The 15,081-nt window shown below is 39.0% G+C and overlaps 1 protein-coding gene across 1 annotated transcript in view; it reads right to left on the bottom strand.

Moving 5' to 3' along the window:
* Positions 1–15,081, bottom strand: part of TTC27 (tetratricopeptide repeat domain 27) — a 185,463-nt gene that overhangs the window by 110,216 nt on the left and 60,166 nt on the right. The window contains exon 10 of the mRNA XM_015064214.3: positions 4,942–5,055. Within this exon, the coding sequence (XP_014919700.1) occupies positions 4,942–5,055 (114 nt within the window). The remainder of the gene's footprint in view (positions 1–4,941; positions 5,056–15,081) is intronic.

A 15,081-nucleotide genomic window follows, 5' to 3' on the forward strand; every position in this document is an offset into this window, starting at 1 on the left:
TGATTATAATCAAATACTTTGTTATTTTGTTGCTCAAACTGTTCTAGCTTTGGCTATTGGGTTCTCTTTCAGACCAGCTCCTGTGTCCTTCTGACGTGCCCCGAACCCTCTTTTTTTAACACTACCTTACTTTCGGGGCACTGCGGTGGCTCAGTTGATTAGGTGTCCGACTCTTGTTTTGGCTCAGGTCATGATCTTACAGTTAGTGAGTTTGAGCCCCACATTAGGCTCTGCGCTGATAGTGTGGAATCTGCTTGGGATTTTCTGTCTCTCCCTCTCTCAAAAATAAATAAACTAAAAAAAACCACTACCTTACTTTCTTGCACTACACAAGATATTCTTGTATTTTCCCTACCTCAGCAGCCCCAATCCTACAATCAGCTATCTACTCAAGGAGCAATGGTCCCTGTTATTGAAGAAGGGTGTTTAGAAACCGAGATGTGGACACAACTTGTGCTCATTTGCTGCTGAGGTGCCAGTGCCCTGGACTCTCAGTAGACAGAGCTAAGAAAGATATAGAACCTACAGAATAATCTTTCTACCTCCAGGAACATCAATGAAGTCCTCTCAGCTTAGGTCCTACGGCCTAAACTACTGTAAAAAGCAATTTTTAAAATATACTTACTTAAGCAAGACATAGTTTTCTTCCTCATTTGTAAGTCCAATAATTAGTAATCCAGAGCTGGTAAAATAGCTCTACTAATCTCAACACGTGGCATCTCTGATTTAAAGTACCAGCCCCAGTTCTCTGACCTCCTCGCCAAGAGGAAAGGACAAAATGCCAGGGGAATACACAAATTCCCCTGTCTTTTCTCAACATGATCAAGAAGTGGTACCTATCACTTCCACCCACACATTGTATTATTCAGAAATGAGTCACATGGTCCCTCCTACCTGCAAAAGAGGATGGGAAGTCATGTGTCTGGATAAAATTCAGGTTCTATTACTAAAGAGAAGAATGGATAATTGGGTACAACTAGCATTCTTAAACACAGAGGATCCACTTCTGCTTTTACTACAGCAACAAATAAGATGCTCTATACTTAAGCTTATCTTATTCACATGAGCTGAAATTCTACCAAAATAAAAAAGAGTAAATAAAAAGTAATGACAGCATAAGATTACACCCGGTTGACTAAAATAGAAATCCATGAGTCTACACTCTAATAAATAAATCAGTGGAGGAATAAATACAAAGAAGAGAAAGCTCTTCCCTATTCTGGAATACCAACTAAGATATTATTTACTAATTATGGAATTAGAAAACTACCACTTGGCAATCATCATGATAACTTCCTTTCTCAGGCAACATCAACAAATGCTAAAACAAGTGGGTGAAAATTGGATGACAAACATAATGATCTCAAAGTAACTCCCCCCAAATGCTTATTACTTACAAGGTAAAGAGTAACTTTACACTGGGGAGAAATTCCACAAACATGACCTTACTCAAATGATCAAAGAGTATCACAAGTGACAACTCACATCATGTGGCACCTGAGAGGGATACAGTGAGAAGTACAACAATATTTCCATATTATTACTGTCATAACTGTGTAACCTGAATCAAATCACAAGGAAATGCTGGAGAAACCCAAATTGGGGGAGAATCTCCAAAATAACTCGCTGGTGACCTTCAAAAATATCAAATCCATAAAGGTCAGGAAAGGAATGAAGAACTGTTCCAAAAAAAGTAAACTGAAAGGATGAGGCAGCTCAATGCTGTGCTTGGATCCTTTTGTTACAAAGGGCATTGTTAGGACTACTGATAAAACTTGACCAGGGTCTCAGACTTCAAGCTATACTACAAAGCTGTAGTATCATCAAGACAGTATGGTACTGGCACAAGAGCAGACACTTAGATCAGTGGAACAGAATAGAGAACCCAGAAATGGACCCACAAACGTATGGCCAACTAATTAATCTTTGACAAAGCAGGAAACACTATGGAATGGAATCAAGACAGTCCCCTCAGTAACTGATGTTGGGAAAACTGGACAGCGATATGCAGAAGAATGAACCTGGACCACTTTCTTACACCATACACAAAGACAAACTCAAAATGGATGAAAGACCTCAAAGTAAGACAGGAAGCCATCAAAATCCTCGAGGAGAAAGCAGGCAAAAACCTCTTTGATCTTGGCCGCAGCAAATTCTTACTCAACACGTCTCCAGAGGCAAGGGAAACAAAAGCAAAAATGAACTACTGGGACTTCACCAAAATAAAAAGCTTCTGCACAGCAAGGGAAACAATCAGCAAAACTAAAAGGCGACCGACAGAATGGGAGAAGATATTTGCAAGTGACATATCAGATAAAGGGTTAGTGTCCAAAATCTATAAAGAACTTATCAAACTCAACACCCAAAACACAAATAATCCAGTGAAGAAATGGGCAAAAGACAGGGACAGACACTTCTCCAAAGAAGACATCCAGATGGCCAACTGACACATGAAAAAATGCTCCACATCACTCATCATCAGGGAAATACAAATCAAAACCACAATGAGATACCACCTCACACCTGTCAGAATGGCTAACATTAACAACTCAGGCAACAACAGATGTTGGCGAGGATGCGGAGAAAGAGGATCTCTTTTGCATTGCTGGTGGCAATGCAAGCTGGTGCAGTCACTCTGGAAAACAGTATGGAGGTTCCTCAGAAAACTAAAAATAGAACTACCCTACGACCCAGCAATTGCACTACTAGGCATTTATCCAAGGGATACAGGTATGCTGTTTCAAAGGGACACATGCACCCCCATGTTTATAGCAGCACTAGCAACAAAAGCCAAAGTATGGAAAGAGCCCAAATGTCCATCGATGGATGAATGGATAAAGAAGATGTGGTATATATATTCAATGGAGTATTACTCGGCAATCAATCAAAAAGAAGGAAATCTTGCCATTTGCAACTACGTGGATGGAACTAGAGGCTATTATGCTAAGTGAAATTAGTCAAAGAAAGACAAAAATCATATGACTTCACTCATAGGAGGACTTTAAGAGACAAAACAGATGAACATAAGGGAAGGGAAACAAAAATAATATGAAAACAGGGAGGGGGACAAAACAGAAGAGACTCATAAATATGGAGAACGGAGGGTTACTGGAGGGGTTGTGGGAGGGGGGTGGGCTAAATGGGTAAGGGGCATTAAGAAATCTACTCCTGAAATCATTGTTGCACTATATGCTAACTAATTCGGATGTAAATTTTAAAAAATTAAAAAATTAAAAAAAAAAATTTGACCAGGGTCTCATCATGTAGGAGTTCCTCATGTCGTTCTTACAATTATTAAAAAAAAAAAAAAAAAAGGTATTTGTACTTTTTAAATGTTTATTTATTTTTGACAGAGAGAAAGAAGAAGGAAGGGGCAAAGAGAGAAGGGAACAGAGGATTCAAGGCAGGCTCTGTGCTGACAGTGGAGAGCCTGATGCGGGGCTCGAAATTGCAAATGGGGAGATTATGACCTGAGATGAAGCCAGATGCTTAACCAAAACTGAGCTACCTAAACACCCCAAAAAATAAATTTTTTAGGATATCAGTTTCATTGGCTTCATGAAATCCTACATCTTTTGTAACATTTTTAATTTTTCTTGGCAATCAATTTGCATCATGGTTATTAGTTTATTAGAATGAAAAGAGATGCTATTTAGTCACTGGATGAGAATAAACATTAGTATTAAATGGAGATGATGCCTGAATGCATATTAATTTTGATTATTTTTGCATTAGGATGAATTCTATCTCCTTACACATTCTGTACCTGTGGAACCACATCTTATTAACTCTTATATTGCCTCTTTAAATACTCATCATAAACCTTTGCTGCAAGTCGTATTATTAGCCTCTTTTGCAGATGATGAAAATGAAGTTTAGAGGTGAGATGTGATATAATAAGAAGTACATATTTAGTCTTCATCCCTGGATCCTAGCATGGAGTTTCTAAAACTCTCATAACTTCCTCTAAAACTCTCATAACTCTCATGCTTCCTTAAAGGAACATCTGTTGTTATTCCTAAGCCCCTCGCACCATTCCTCAGGCCAAGATACCGAGGTGACTCCTGAAGGATGGGAGCTAGCTGACACAGGAACCAACCAGGCAGTTTTGGGGCTGAACTCTGAGCCACACTCCCACCCTCAGGGGAGGGGAGCAGGGCTGGGGAATGAGTTATTCACCAATGGCCAATGACTTAATCAATCATGCCTACATTAACAGAAGCTCCATAAAAACCCTAAAACAAATAGATTTAGCGAGTTTCCAGGTTGGTGCACCTACCACATGCTGAGAGGGTGATGCACCCCAAATTCCACAAGGAGAGAAGCTCCTGTGCTCAGGATGCTTCCAGACCTCGCCCTAAGTGCCTCTGCATCTGGCTGTTCGTCTGTATCCTTTATAATATCCTTTATAATAAACCACTAATAGTTAAGTAAAGCTTCCCTGAGTTCTGTGAGCCATTCTAGCAAATTATCAGACCCCAGGAGAGAGTCAGAACCCACGATTTACAGCCAGTCAGTCAGAAGTACCAGACTTGAGATTGGCATCTAAAGTAGAGGACAGTGGTGTAGGTCTGAGCCCTTAACCTAGGGCGTATGAACTAATTCCAGGAAGTGTCAGAATTGAATTAAAGTGTAGGACACCCAGTTGATATCCACAGGGAAGTGGAGAAATGCCTGGTGTGGAAGACCCACACATCCAGTGGGAGAAGTGTTGTAAGCAGAGGAACAGTTTTCCTTAGGTTAAATAATGTGGTCACAGAGCTACTAAGTGACACAGCTGGGCTTTGGAGCCAAATGAACTCTAGAACCTATACCCTAAATAATACCAAAACGAACAAAATGAAAGCTATCTCATTCTCTTATATTTATAACACAGATGTATGCTTTTTAATAGCAATAGAGAGTTGGGAGAATAACAAGAATTGTCACATGAATTCTCACCTGCGTCTGCCTCATCGCCCGTTCCACTCGGCGTGTGCTTCCTCTCTCAAGTTTCGTCCGGAGGATCAAGGCTGATGTCTGAATGGCCCAAAACTTTGGTTGTGAAAGCAAAAACTGTCAGAAGAGGGGGGAAAAAAAAAAACACAAAAAGAAGGGATAAGCTCAGTGATCACTCTCTGATTAGTACAAAACTCATTCTTCCAAAAGTATCAGAATACAACTGGAGATTTGAAAATCTTCTCTGTAAAAAATAATAATAAAACGTGCTGTCAAGTATTTTTGTGAAGAGTGTGTTCATTTGAGCAGTCATTACTTAACCTAGTGGATCCAATCTATTGAATAAATCCCTTAAGGAACAAATCAAAATCTTTCCAGATAAAACAGTGGGCAGAGTATATCACAACAGGAATTAATAAGTCTTTCATTTCCTGAGTTATTTAAAAAATGTGAGAAAATAAACCACCTAAAAATATCCTTCTCAAATTTGAAATAAATTTTTAAAAATCACCCAAACTCAAGCATAAAAACAAACCATTAGAAATCTCGTAACTTTTCACTTAAAAAATATCCTAATTCACACATGCAAATGTAAATCAAACTTTAAGTACACAGAATGCCTAAGAATTAAGTTGTTCACTTAAAGGCAAAAGATCTTTCTTTCTACACATATTACAGAAAACAATACTAAAATGTATGAGAATGCTTTCTGGCCTTGGTTAGGGTAGTGAGTCTCCGATTTAGTTAACATGCTTTCCTAGAGGGCACATCTTAACAAAGACTGGCCTAAAACAAAACCTCAAATATACAAGTACTGGGTCCTAACCCCAGAAAGCTGTGACTGCCAAGCATTCAGAGAATGGAGTAGAAACCACTGAATAGGACAACAGATGTACTGGGAAAAAATAAAAGTTCTAGGTGAGTGAAATGGGCAAAATGTATGACAATGAGAATGCATTAGGCGCTACTTGATGTAACGAACACAATTTTCACTCTGCTCCTGATCTAGAATCCAATACTGTCTCCCCATGATCATTCACAACTGTAACTTTCAGTGAAGATTGCTGCAAAACAAGGGAAAATGCTTATTTGTCTGCCAGCTGACCATATCCTTGTTTCCAAAAGTCAGTGTAGAAAACACCCTAGTTAATTAAGAATCCAATTAATCATTCAAAACCAAGCTGCAGGTTAGAAGCACCTGAGAAGCTTTTGCCTTGTTTTGTTTTGTTTTTCAACAAAATTTTAAGTAAATCAGATCTCTGAGAGCAGGATCTGGTAAAAGTGTTTTTTAAAACACTCCCCAGGTCATTCTAAACTGTAGCCAAGTTTAGGAACCACTAGGCTAAGATACACAGCTATTTACCTTTGGTCAAATTCATTTATAACTCCAAATTCTCATTAGAAGTTAGCAGGAAGACCTTCCATGAGCACCGCGTGAGCTAACTGCCGGCCCCTTTAGGCATTTGAATTTTCAACTCCAAATCAAGACCAACTCCCTTACAATAAAAAGGAAAAGAAAGCACCAAAGGGTTCGACCACTTGCTCTAAGCCACATTTATTAATAGCAAAAGCAGATTCTAATATCTGGCCTCTTGGTCTCCGGAACAACATCTTTATCTTGTTTTTTCAACATGCTCTCCAGACACGATTACCTCCTGGAAATGATGACACTACCCAGGAAAGAGTGGTAGAGCAACATGAGTGGAGGACACAGTAAGGAAGGCTGGGAAACTGCTTTGCTAAGGGGGAGTGGGAAGAGGAGTGAACAAAAGCTCCACGAATAAGGGTGGAGGAGAATCAACAGAATGGGGTCTCACCAAAGTGTGTTCATTCATGGATTCACATGAGCACCCACTCTGTGCAAGGCCGTGTGCACAGGCCCCACAGACAAACTAGCAAGAAAGACAGACAAAGTGGCTGCCCTCACAGAATCTACTTTCTAATGCAATGTCTATTAGGTAATCTTATCCTTCTATAACTAACTGTGCAAATTATTTTATCCCCTTGAAATATGCTTTACCAGATTAATTTATACCCTTATCTCAGCCTTCAGTAACTAAAATCTGCAAGAAGAATGGCTTCATCAACATAAATAGGTGTATGTGGCACTATAAAGAGATACACGATGAAGTATAAAAGACATAAAAAAAACACTTAAAATGTGTATCATCACTTGATCTCAAGAATTTTCAAAGGAATGAACTCTTCATCAAGTGAATCTGCAAAGTGATTCTACAACCCACAATGGGTCGCATCACTGCATTTTTTTCTCTTCACCTTATTCAAGGGACTGTCTCTGTAACCCTGTGACAGGATGGAAGAGTGCTGAGGGAAGGGCTCTGGAGAATAGCACGAACATTCTCCAAGCCAGCCAGAGCTCGCTCAGAATCCCAGCTTCACCATGTGAGGTGACCGGATGGGTGACCTTGGGAAGTTACTTGACCTCCTCTCTAAAACAGCAGTGGCGACTCCCATGTCTCACGGGTTGTGAGGATTAAATATGAATAGGTAAAGCTTAGCAAGCCTCTGAGTATCCACAGAAGTGGCCCCCTCCAGGATTTCTCCTCCTGTGATACCTTCTCTCACCTCTAACAGAAAGTCACCATCCAGAGTGAACACAGGTTGATGACACTAACCTCTGATAGGGTTCAGGACATGGTTTCGCCAAAACATGGCACCTGGGCATATTGAATATTTTAAGCCCAAGGAGTCTGAGAAACAGCAGAAGCAGGAAGATCACTCCGACCTTCCCCCTGCCCCTCTGCCCTGAAACAGGTCATAAAACCCTCAAGGTGAGAGATATCCTACCTACACCCAGAAGAAAGGAGCATCCTTTACACTCACTCTTCGACCTTGCACACTCCTCCATGATGCCCACTCTTCATCAGACCGAGCATAAAATACTCAGATTGAACTTTTTCAGGTCTTCTTTTCCTTATGAAGCCCCCCATGTCACAAAAAAACCTATACTACATAAATCTGTGTGCTTTTCTCCCGTTAATCCGTCAGGTTAATTTGCAGACCCAGCCCTAAAAAGGTGGAAGGAAACCTGTCCTCCCCTACAGCTCCCAACCGCACTGACCACTTTGTCAATGGTGTGTCAGGACACAGATCAGCTCAGGCCACGGGCTTGTCAGAGTTAAAGCCCAGCTTTAAGGTTTGCACACCAAGTAGGGGAGATATTTTCCTGAGAGAAACAAAATCAGACTGTTTTCTGTGCTGGCACGAGAACAAGAGTTTGCCTGAGACTTTTAAGCGAAGGTCAAGCAAAACATTCTCACTAAACACCGAGAATAAAATGCAATCTGACAAACGGACATTTGAAAAGCTTTAAAGAGGGAACTGGCTGGATAATGGTATCACTGAAGAATGCATATATCGTATATCTGTTTGGCCGGGAGATATAAAGACTTGGTTGGGAAAAGTCTTTCTAAAAGGAGGTAACTGCAGATAGGCTGTGTTTAATATATTTTATAGAACACTGCTGCCCACAAGGTAAGTCGATCGTAATTAGGTAAAGAAAAAGAAAATTAAATGGGGGATATACACTATAATGCTCTGCCGACTTTGGAAGAAAATGTTATTTTTAAGACATTTCTGATCTAATAGTATAGCAAGCAAACCCAGTGGAGAGAGCAGTCACCTAACCATCCAAGCAGCAGGCTGGCCGGTGAGGACTCAAGCTAGTCTGTGCAGATGGACAGGCAGGGCTGACCCAGGGTCTCCACCACATCCCGGACAGGAATTAACCTTAATTCCACCCAATTTAGGACCTGAGAATGACCACTGCCTCGTATTGGATCTGTCTCACCCTTTGGGGGTCAGCTCAAACGTCACCTCCTGGGAAAGCCTTTCTCAACCATCTTCCTGCATATCTGTCTGCATCCCATGATTCTCTGCTGCTGCAGCCAGGTTGGCTCCTTCAGGGCAGAGGCCCCAGCTATTCCGTCCACTAGTGCCTTACCTACAGCCTGGCACACTGCAAGTACTCAAAGAAAGAGATAAAGGGGAAGAAAAAGGAATTTTTTTTCTCTGTCATCATTTACACAGAGGCAAAACATTATGTACAAAGGTGCTTCTTCTGAAACAGAAATGTAAATGAACAGTGACTGGAGCTTATGAAAATCACCTGTTACATTTCTTTTTCTGAACAGAATTGGGAAAATACTCTCCCCCAATGACACAACATAGTAAATAATAATTGGGTGCCATGAAATAATATTTTTATCACTATAATCCAGGTATACTGTGGCTTATATAGGTTTTGTGAAGCAGCTCAGAAACCTGAACTTTACTTTAAAGTATTTTTTTCTTCATAACGATATGCTCCAAATGCCAAATAAAAAAAGCTTACATGGGCGCCTGGGCGGCTCAGTCAGCTAAGCATCCGACTTCAGCTCAGGTCATGATCTCGCAGTTTTGTATGTTCGAGCCCCACATCAGGCTCTGTGTTGACAGCTCTGAGCCTGGAGCCTGCTTCCAATTCTGTGTCTCCCTCTCTCTCTGCCCCTCCCCTGCTCACACATGCTCTCGTGCTCTCTCTCACTTTCAAAAAATAAACATTTTAAAAAATTGTTTTAATAGAAAGAAAATAAGTCATTGTTAAATTGTGGTATGCAACATATTTTTAAAGAAGAGGCATGGCAAAGTGGAAAAATATACTAAAAAAAGGAACTGGATCCTAGACCAGACTCTCCAACAATTAGCTGCATAACTCCTGGGAAAGGTACTATTTTTAGACCTCATATTCCTCATGTATACAATGATGCGATTTGATTTAATGGTCTCTAAGGTTACTTTTAGCTATGATGTTTTAATAAAATTCCATTTCTTTTATAGCAAATAAGGTGCCAAATAATTCATTACAATACTTTGTAAATATCTAGAAATTAAGCTGTTTCCTAAACTAGCTTGGGTTGCTCTACCTTCCCAGACATTCTCTAAATGCCCTTAAATAAATGGATTAACTTCTTGACCTAAGATGTATCTTAGCTATAAAGAGGAGGGGAAAAAAAGGACTAAAAGATGATCAAAGCTTATTTCACCTCCAAAATTCTGTCATAAGGAAGGGAAAACAATGACATGAATTCCCAAGTTCATCTTTGTCGAATTATGGTTAAGTTTTTAAATTAACATTAATTTGGTTGTAATTATTATAGACTTCATATTCACTACTCCACAAATAGGTTATTAAAAGCTAATTAAAGTTCTTTACTATCCAACTTAAAAGTACTTGAGAACAGCTAAACTTCTCAGATGCCAAAAATTAGAAAAATAAAGGAAGATGTTGACAAATACCAAATAGTGACTCATCAGATCATGAACAGTGGGGTGTCTTATATAAAAGAGGTTTTAAATAAGGACAGTTTCAGCACTGATAGGAAGCAATGAGTGACTGAATATACAGTACCTAAATATAGGCTGATAAAATTTTTTACTAGCCTAGGATTCTAGCTACCAATTATTTATGTGAGCAAAAACCAAAATACATTAGAGATTAACAGATTATGAAGTTTTAATGACTGTTCCATGTTCATGGCAGACACTTCACTATATCTTTGTATGGGTAAGAAAATCTGGGCATTAAAAAAAAATCCTCAAAACACTAAATATAGGATTACACATGATCCAGAAATTTTATTTCTGGATATATGCCCAAAAGAATTGAAAGGAGGGACTTGAATAGATAATTGCATACCAATGTTCATGGCAGTGTTATTCGCAATAGCTAAAAGGGAGAAATAACTCACATATTCACTGACAGAAAAATGAATAAAACAAATTTGGGAGATACATACAAAGATTTATATATAAATTTCCTTATGTATAAAGAAATATTATTCAGCCGTAAAATGGAAGGAGGTTCTGATTGACACTATGACATGGGTGAACCCTGACGACCTTATGCTAAGTGAAATAAGCCTGACACAAAAGGACAAATATTTTATGACTGTGTGAGGTACCTAGAATAGTGAAACGCATAGAGACATAAAACAGAATGGCAACTGCCATTCTAGGGCGAGGAAAGGATGAGAAGCTAGTGTTTAATGGGACAGAGTTTCAGTTTGGGGTGATAAAGAAATTCTGGAGGTGGAAAGTGCTAATAACTGCAGAACAGTGTAAATGTCCCTAATATCACTGAACAGTATACTTAAAAATTATTAAGAGTAAATATTAGGTTAAGAAAAATTTATGACAATATAAAAAGGATATATTTTACAAAATCATTACTTACAAGGTCCTTAAAAAGAACAGTCTTACATTCAAGTTCAGTGTTGCTAAAGACTTAAAAAGAAAACCTAAGACAAAAAAATAAGCTCAAACTACTATTTCACTGTTTCTTTTTCTAAAGTCACTAATGATATTTGGATGAAACATCTTATATGCGTATTCAACATCTCCCAAATTTCAGAATTTGTCTCACAAAAAAGCTGGGCTATTTTAGTGCATGAAAATATGTCTCTGTATAATTAAGTTATAGTAAACACTCTATTTTTAATCTTCTCAGTTTCTATTTCCTCCAAAAAATACATTTTTTGAGGCTATCAAATACTATACATTGCTAATTCTTACAATCTCTATTTTGCTTCTAATATTTCACTTATTTCTCGGAAATGTTCTGTAAATTTCTAAATATTTGTATCTAAAGTTGGCTCTAAATAAGAGAAATTACTATAAGGCTGATAACAGGAGAGTCAGCTTCTTGTTCTGAGGGAAATACAGTTACAACTCAACTGTAAAAGCCTGGACAACAGTGTTTTTTTTGTTTTGTTTTGTTTTTAGGAATTTACTTTAATCACCCTATGCCCATCATGACAAGTGCCCTCCTTAATCCCCATCACCTATTTCACCCACCCACTCCCACCTCCCCTCTGGTAACCATCAGTTTGTTCTCTAAAGTTAAGACTGTTTCTTGGTATGCCTCTCTCTTTTGTCCCCTTTTCTCATTTGTTTCTTAAATTCCATATGAGCGAAATCATACGGTATTTGTCTTTCTCTGACTGACTTACTTCAGTTAGCATTATATTCTCTAGCTCCATCCATGTCATGGCAAATGACATGATTTCATTCTTTTTTATGGCTGAATAATGTCCATCTATATCTATATCTATACATATCACTTCTTTATCTGTTCATCTATTGATGGACGCAGGATGCTTCCATGGTGTAACTACTGTAAATAATGCTGCTATAAACATAGGGTTTATGTATCCCTTTAAATTAGTGTTTTCATATTCTTAGGGTAAATACCCAGTAGTGCAATTGCTAGATTGTAGGGTAGTTCTATTTTTAACTTTTTGAAGAAACTCCATACTGCTTTCCAGAGTGGCTGCACCAGTTTGCACTCCCACCAACAGTGCACGAGCGTTCCTTTTACTCCACATCCTTGCCAACACCTGGTGTTTCTTGCATTTTTTATTTTAGCCGTTCTGACAGGTGTGAGGTCATAGCTCTTTGTAGTTTTGATTTGCACTTCTCTGATGACAAATGATGTTGAGCATCTCTTCATGTGTCTGTTGGCCATCTCTATGTCTCTTTTAGAGAATTGTCTGTTCATGTCTTCCACCCATTTTTAATTGGACTATTTGTTTTTGGGGTGCTGAGTTTTAGAAGTTCTTTATGTATTTTGGATAGTAACCCTTTATCAGATAGGTAATTTTCAAATATCTTCTTCCATTCTGTAGGCTGCCTGTTTTGTTGTTTCCTTTGCTGCGCAGAAGCTTTTTGTTTTGTAGTTCCAATAGTTTATTTTTCCTTTTATTTCCCTTGCCGAAGGAGACATATCTAGAAAGATGTTGTTACGGCTGATGTCAGAGAAATTATTGCCTGTGCTCTCTTCTAGGATTTTTATGCTTTCAGGTCTCATGTTTAGGTCGTTAATCCATTTTGAGTTTATTTTTGTGTATGGTGTAAGAAAGTGGTCCAGTTTCATTCTTTTGCATGTTGCTGTCCAGTTTTCCCAACACCATTTGTTAAAGAGACTTTTTCCCTTTGGATATTCTTTCTTGCTTTGCTGAAGATTAATTGACCCTAAAGATGTGGGTTCATTTCTGGGTTTTCTATTCTGTTCCATTAATCTATTGTCCACTTTCGAACCAGCACGATACTGTTTTGATTACTATAGCTTCGTAGTAGTCCAGAACTGTGATGCCTCCAGCTTTGCTTTGCTTTTTCAACATTGCTTTGGCTATCTGGGGTCTTTTGTGGTTCCATTTTAGGATTGTTGTTCTGGTTCTGTGAAAATGCTGTTGGTATTTTGATAGGGATTGCATTAGATGTATAGATTGCTTTGGGTAGTAGAGTCATTTAAAATATTTGTTTTTCCGGGGCAACTGAGTGGCTCAGTCGGTTAAGCATCCAACTACAGCTTGGGTCATGATCTCACGGTTCATGAGTTCGAGCCCCACGTTGGGCTCTGTGCTGACAGCTCAGAGCCTAGAGCCTGCTTCAGATTCTGTGTCTCCCCCTCTCTCTGCCCCTCCCATGCTCATGCCCTGTCTCCCTCTGTCTCTCAATAATAAATGTCAAAAAAATTTTTTTAATATTTTTTTTTCCACTCCATGAGCATGGAATGTCTTTCCATTTCTCTGTGTCCTCTTCAATTTCTTTTATCAGTGTTCTACAGTTTTCAGAGTACAGGTCTTTCACCTCTTTGGTTAGGTTTATTCCTAGGTATCTTATTATTTTTGGTAAAATTGTAAATGGGATTGTTTTCTTAATTTCTCTTTCTGCTGCTTCATTATTGGTGTACAGAACTGCCAGATTTCTGTAGATTGATTTTGTGTCCTGTGACTTTACTGAATTCGTTAGCATCATGTCACGGGCACACAGTGAAAGTTTTACCTCTTCCTTACTGATCTGGATGCCCTGACAACGGTTCTTCAGTAGGATTTTATTCATCCTGCAGGAGAGCAAGCTGCCGTCTTTCTGAAGGCAAGGAGCACACCAACACCCTTAAAATTTCCCTTAAAATGGAAATCACTCAAAACCCAAATTAACCTGTGATCATTTCCCCTAAGCTTTCTGGTAGTGCTCAACCTGCTGATGCACAGCTTAGCCACTCGCCCTTAAAAAGGCACAGATATTATTACCCTAAAGTCTGATATGTGCACTGCAAACAGCTGGCACTGGCAAACAGCTGATGTGCACTGGCAAACAGCTGATGTGCACAGCAGCAAGCTTCCCCTTGCACAGATACTCAATTCATTAGAATTCTTCCCAAGTAATACAAACCCACCTATGTCCCTCTATGTTTAAACCATGTCCTTGTAGACTTCAGGGTATCTGGCAGCTCCATCCTGATATTTGGTGAAATATTTAAACAGCATTAAGTTGAAAATAACTGCTTATACATTACTGTTAGAACAGCATACTGTTCTATCTCTGTTGTACGAGAGAAATCCTTACAACCAAAAATGTTACATTTATTTGTCTTTGTTAAGATAAACAAAATCGGGCGCCTGGGTGGCTCAGTCGGTTAAGCGTCTGACATTGGCTCAGGTCATGATCTCACAGTTTGTGAGTTCGAGCCTCGCGTTGGGCTCTGTGCTCACAGCTCAGAGCCTGGAGCCTGCTTCAGATTCTGTCTCCCTCTCTCTCTGCTCCTCCCCTGCTCATGCTCTGTCTGTCTCTCTCTCTCAAAAATAAACATTAAACACATGTAAAAAAAAACCGTATAGAATCCAGATACATGGCAAAAATGTGTTGTGAGAATAAGCTTTGATTGATGCTTCTGAGTTTTTTTGCAAGAAACTGTCACTTTTTTCATATAGTCATGAGTAGGTCATCCTGCATCTTAATGCTTTTCTAGCATTGATAGGTTTAAAGAAATAAATCAGATTATTCCCAAGCAAAGCACTAATGTAAACAATAGGTTTGGAAGTTCATAGTTTATCTTCACATAGATTACTTGGAAGAGAGATTCAAATACTTAATACATCCACACAAGAAAGTGGAATGAAATTATTCACAGTCAGAAAGAAATTATTTTATTTTTTAGTTTATTTATTTTGAGAGAGACAGAGAGATTGTGAGTGCGGAAGGAGCAGAAAAAGAGGGAGAATCTCAAGCAGGCTCCACACCTCAGTATAGACCCTGTGTGGGGCTCGAACTCATGAAATCGTAAGATCATGACCTGAACCA

The sequence above is a fragment of the Acinonyx jubatus genome, chromosome A3, assembly GCF_027475565.1.
Source record: "Acinonyx jubatus isolate Ajub_Pintada_27869175 chromosome A3, VMU_Ajub_asm_v1.0, whole genome shotgun sequence".
Classification (NCBI taxonomy): Eukaryota; Metazoa; Chordata; class Mammalia; order Carnivora; family Felidae; genus Acinonyx; species Acinonyx jubatus.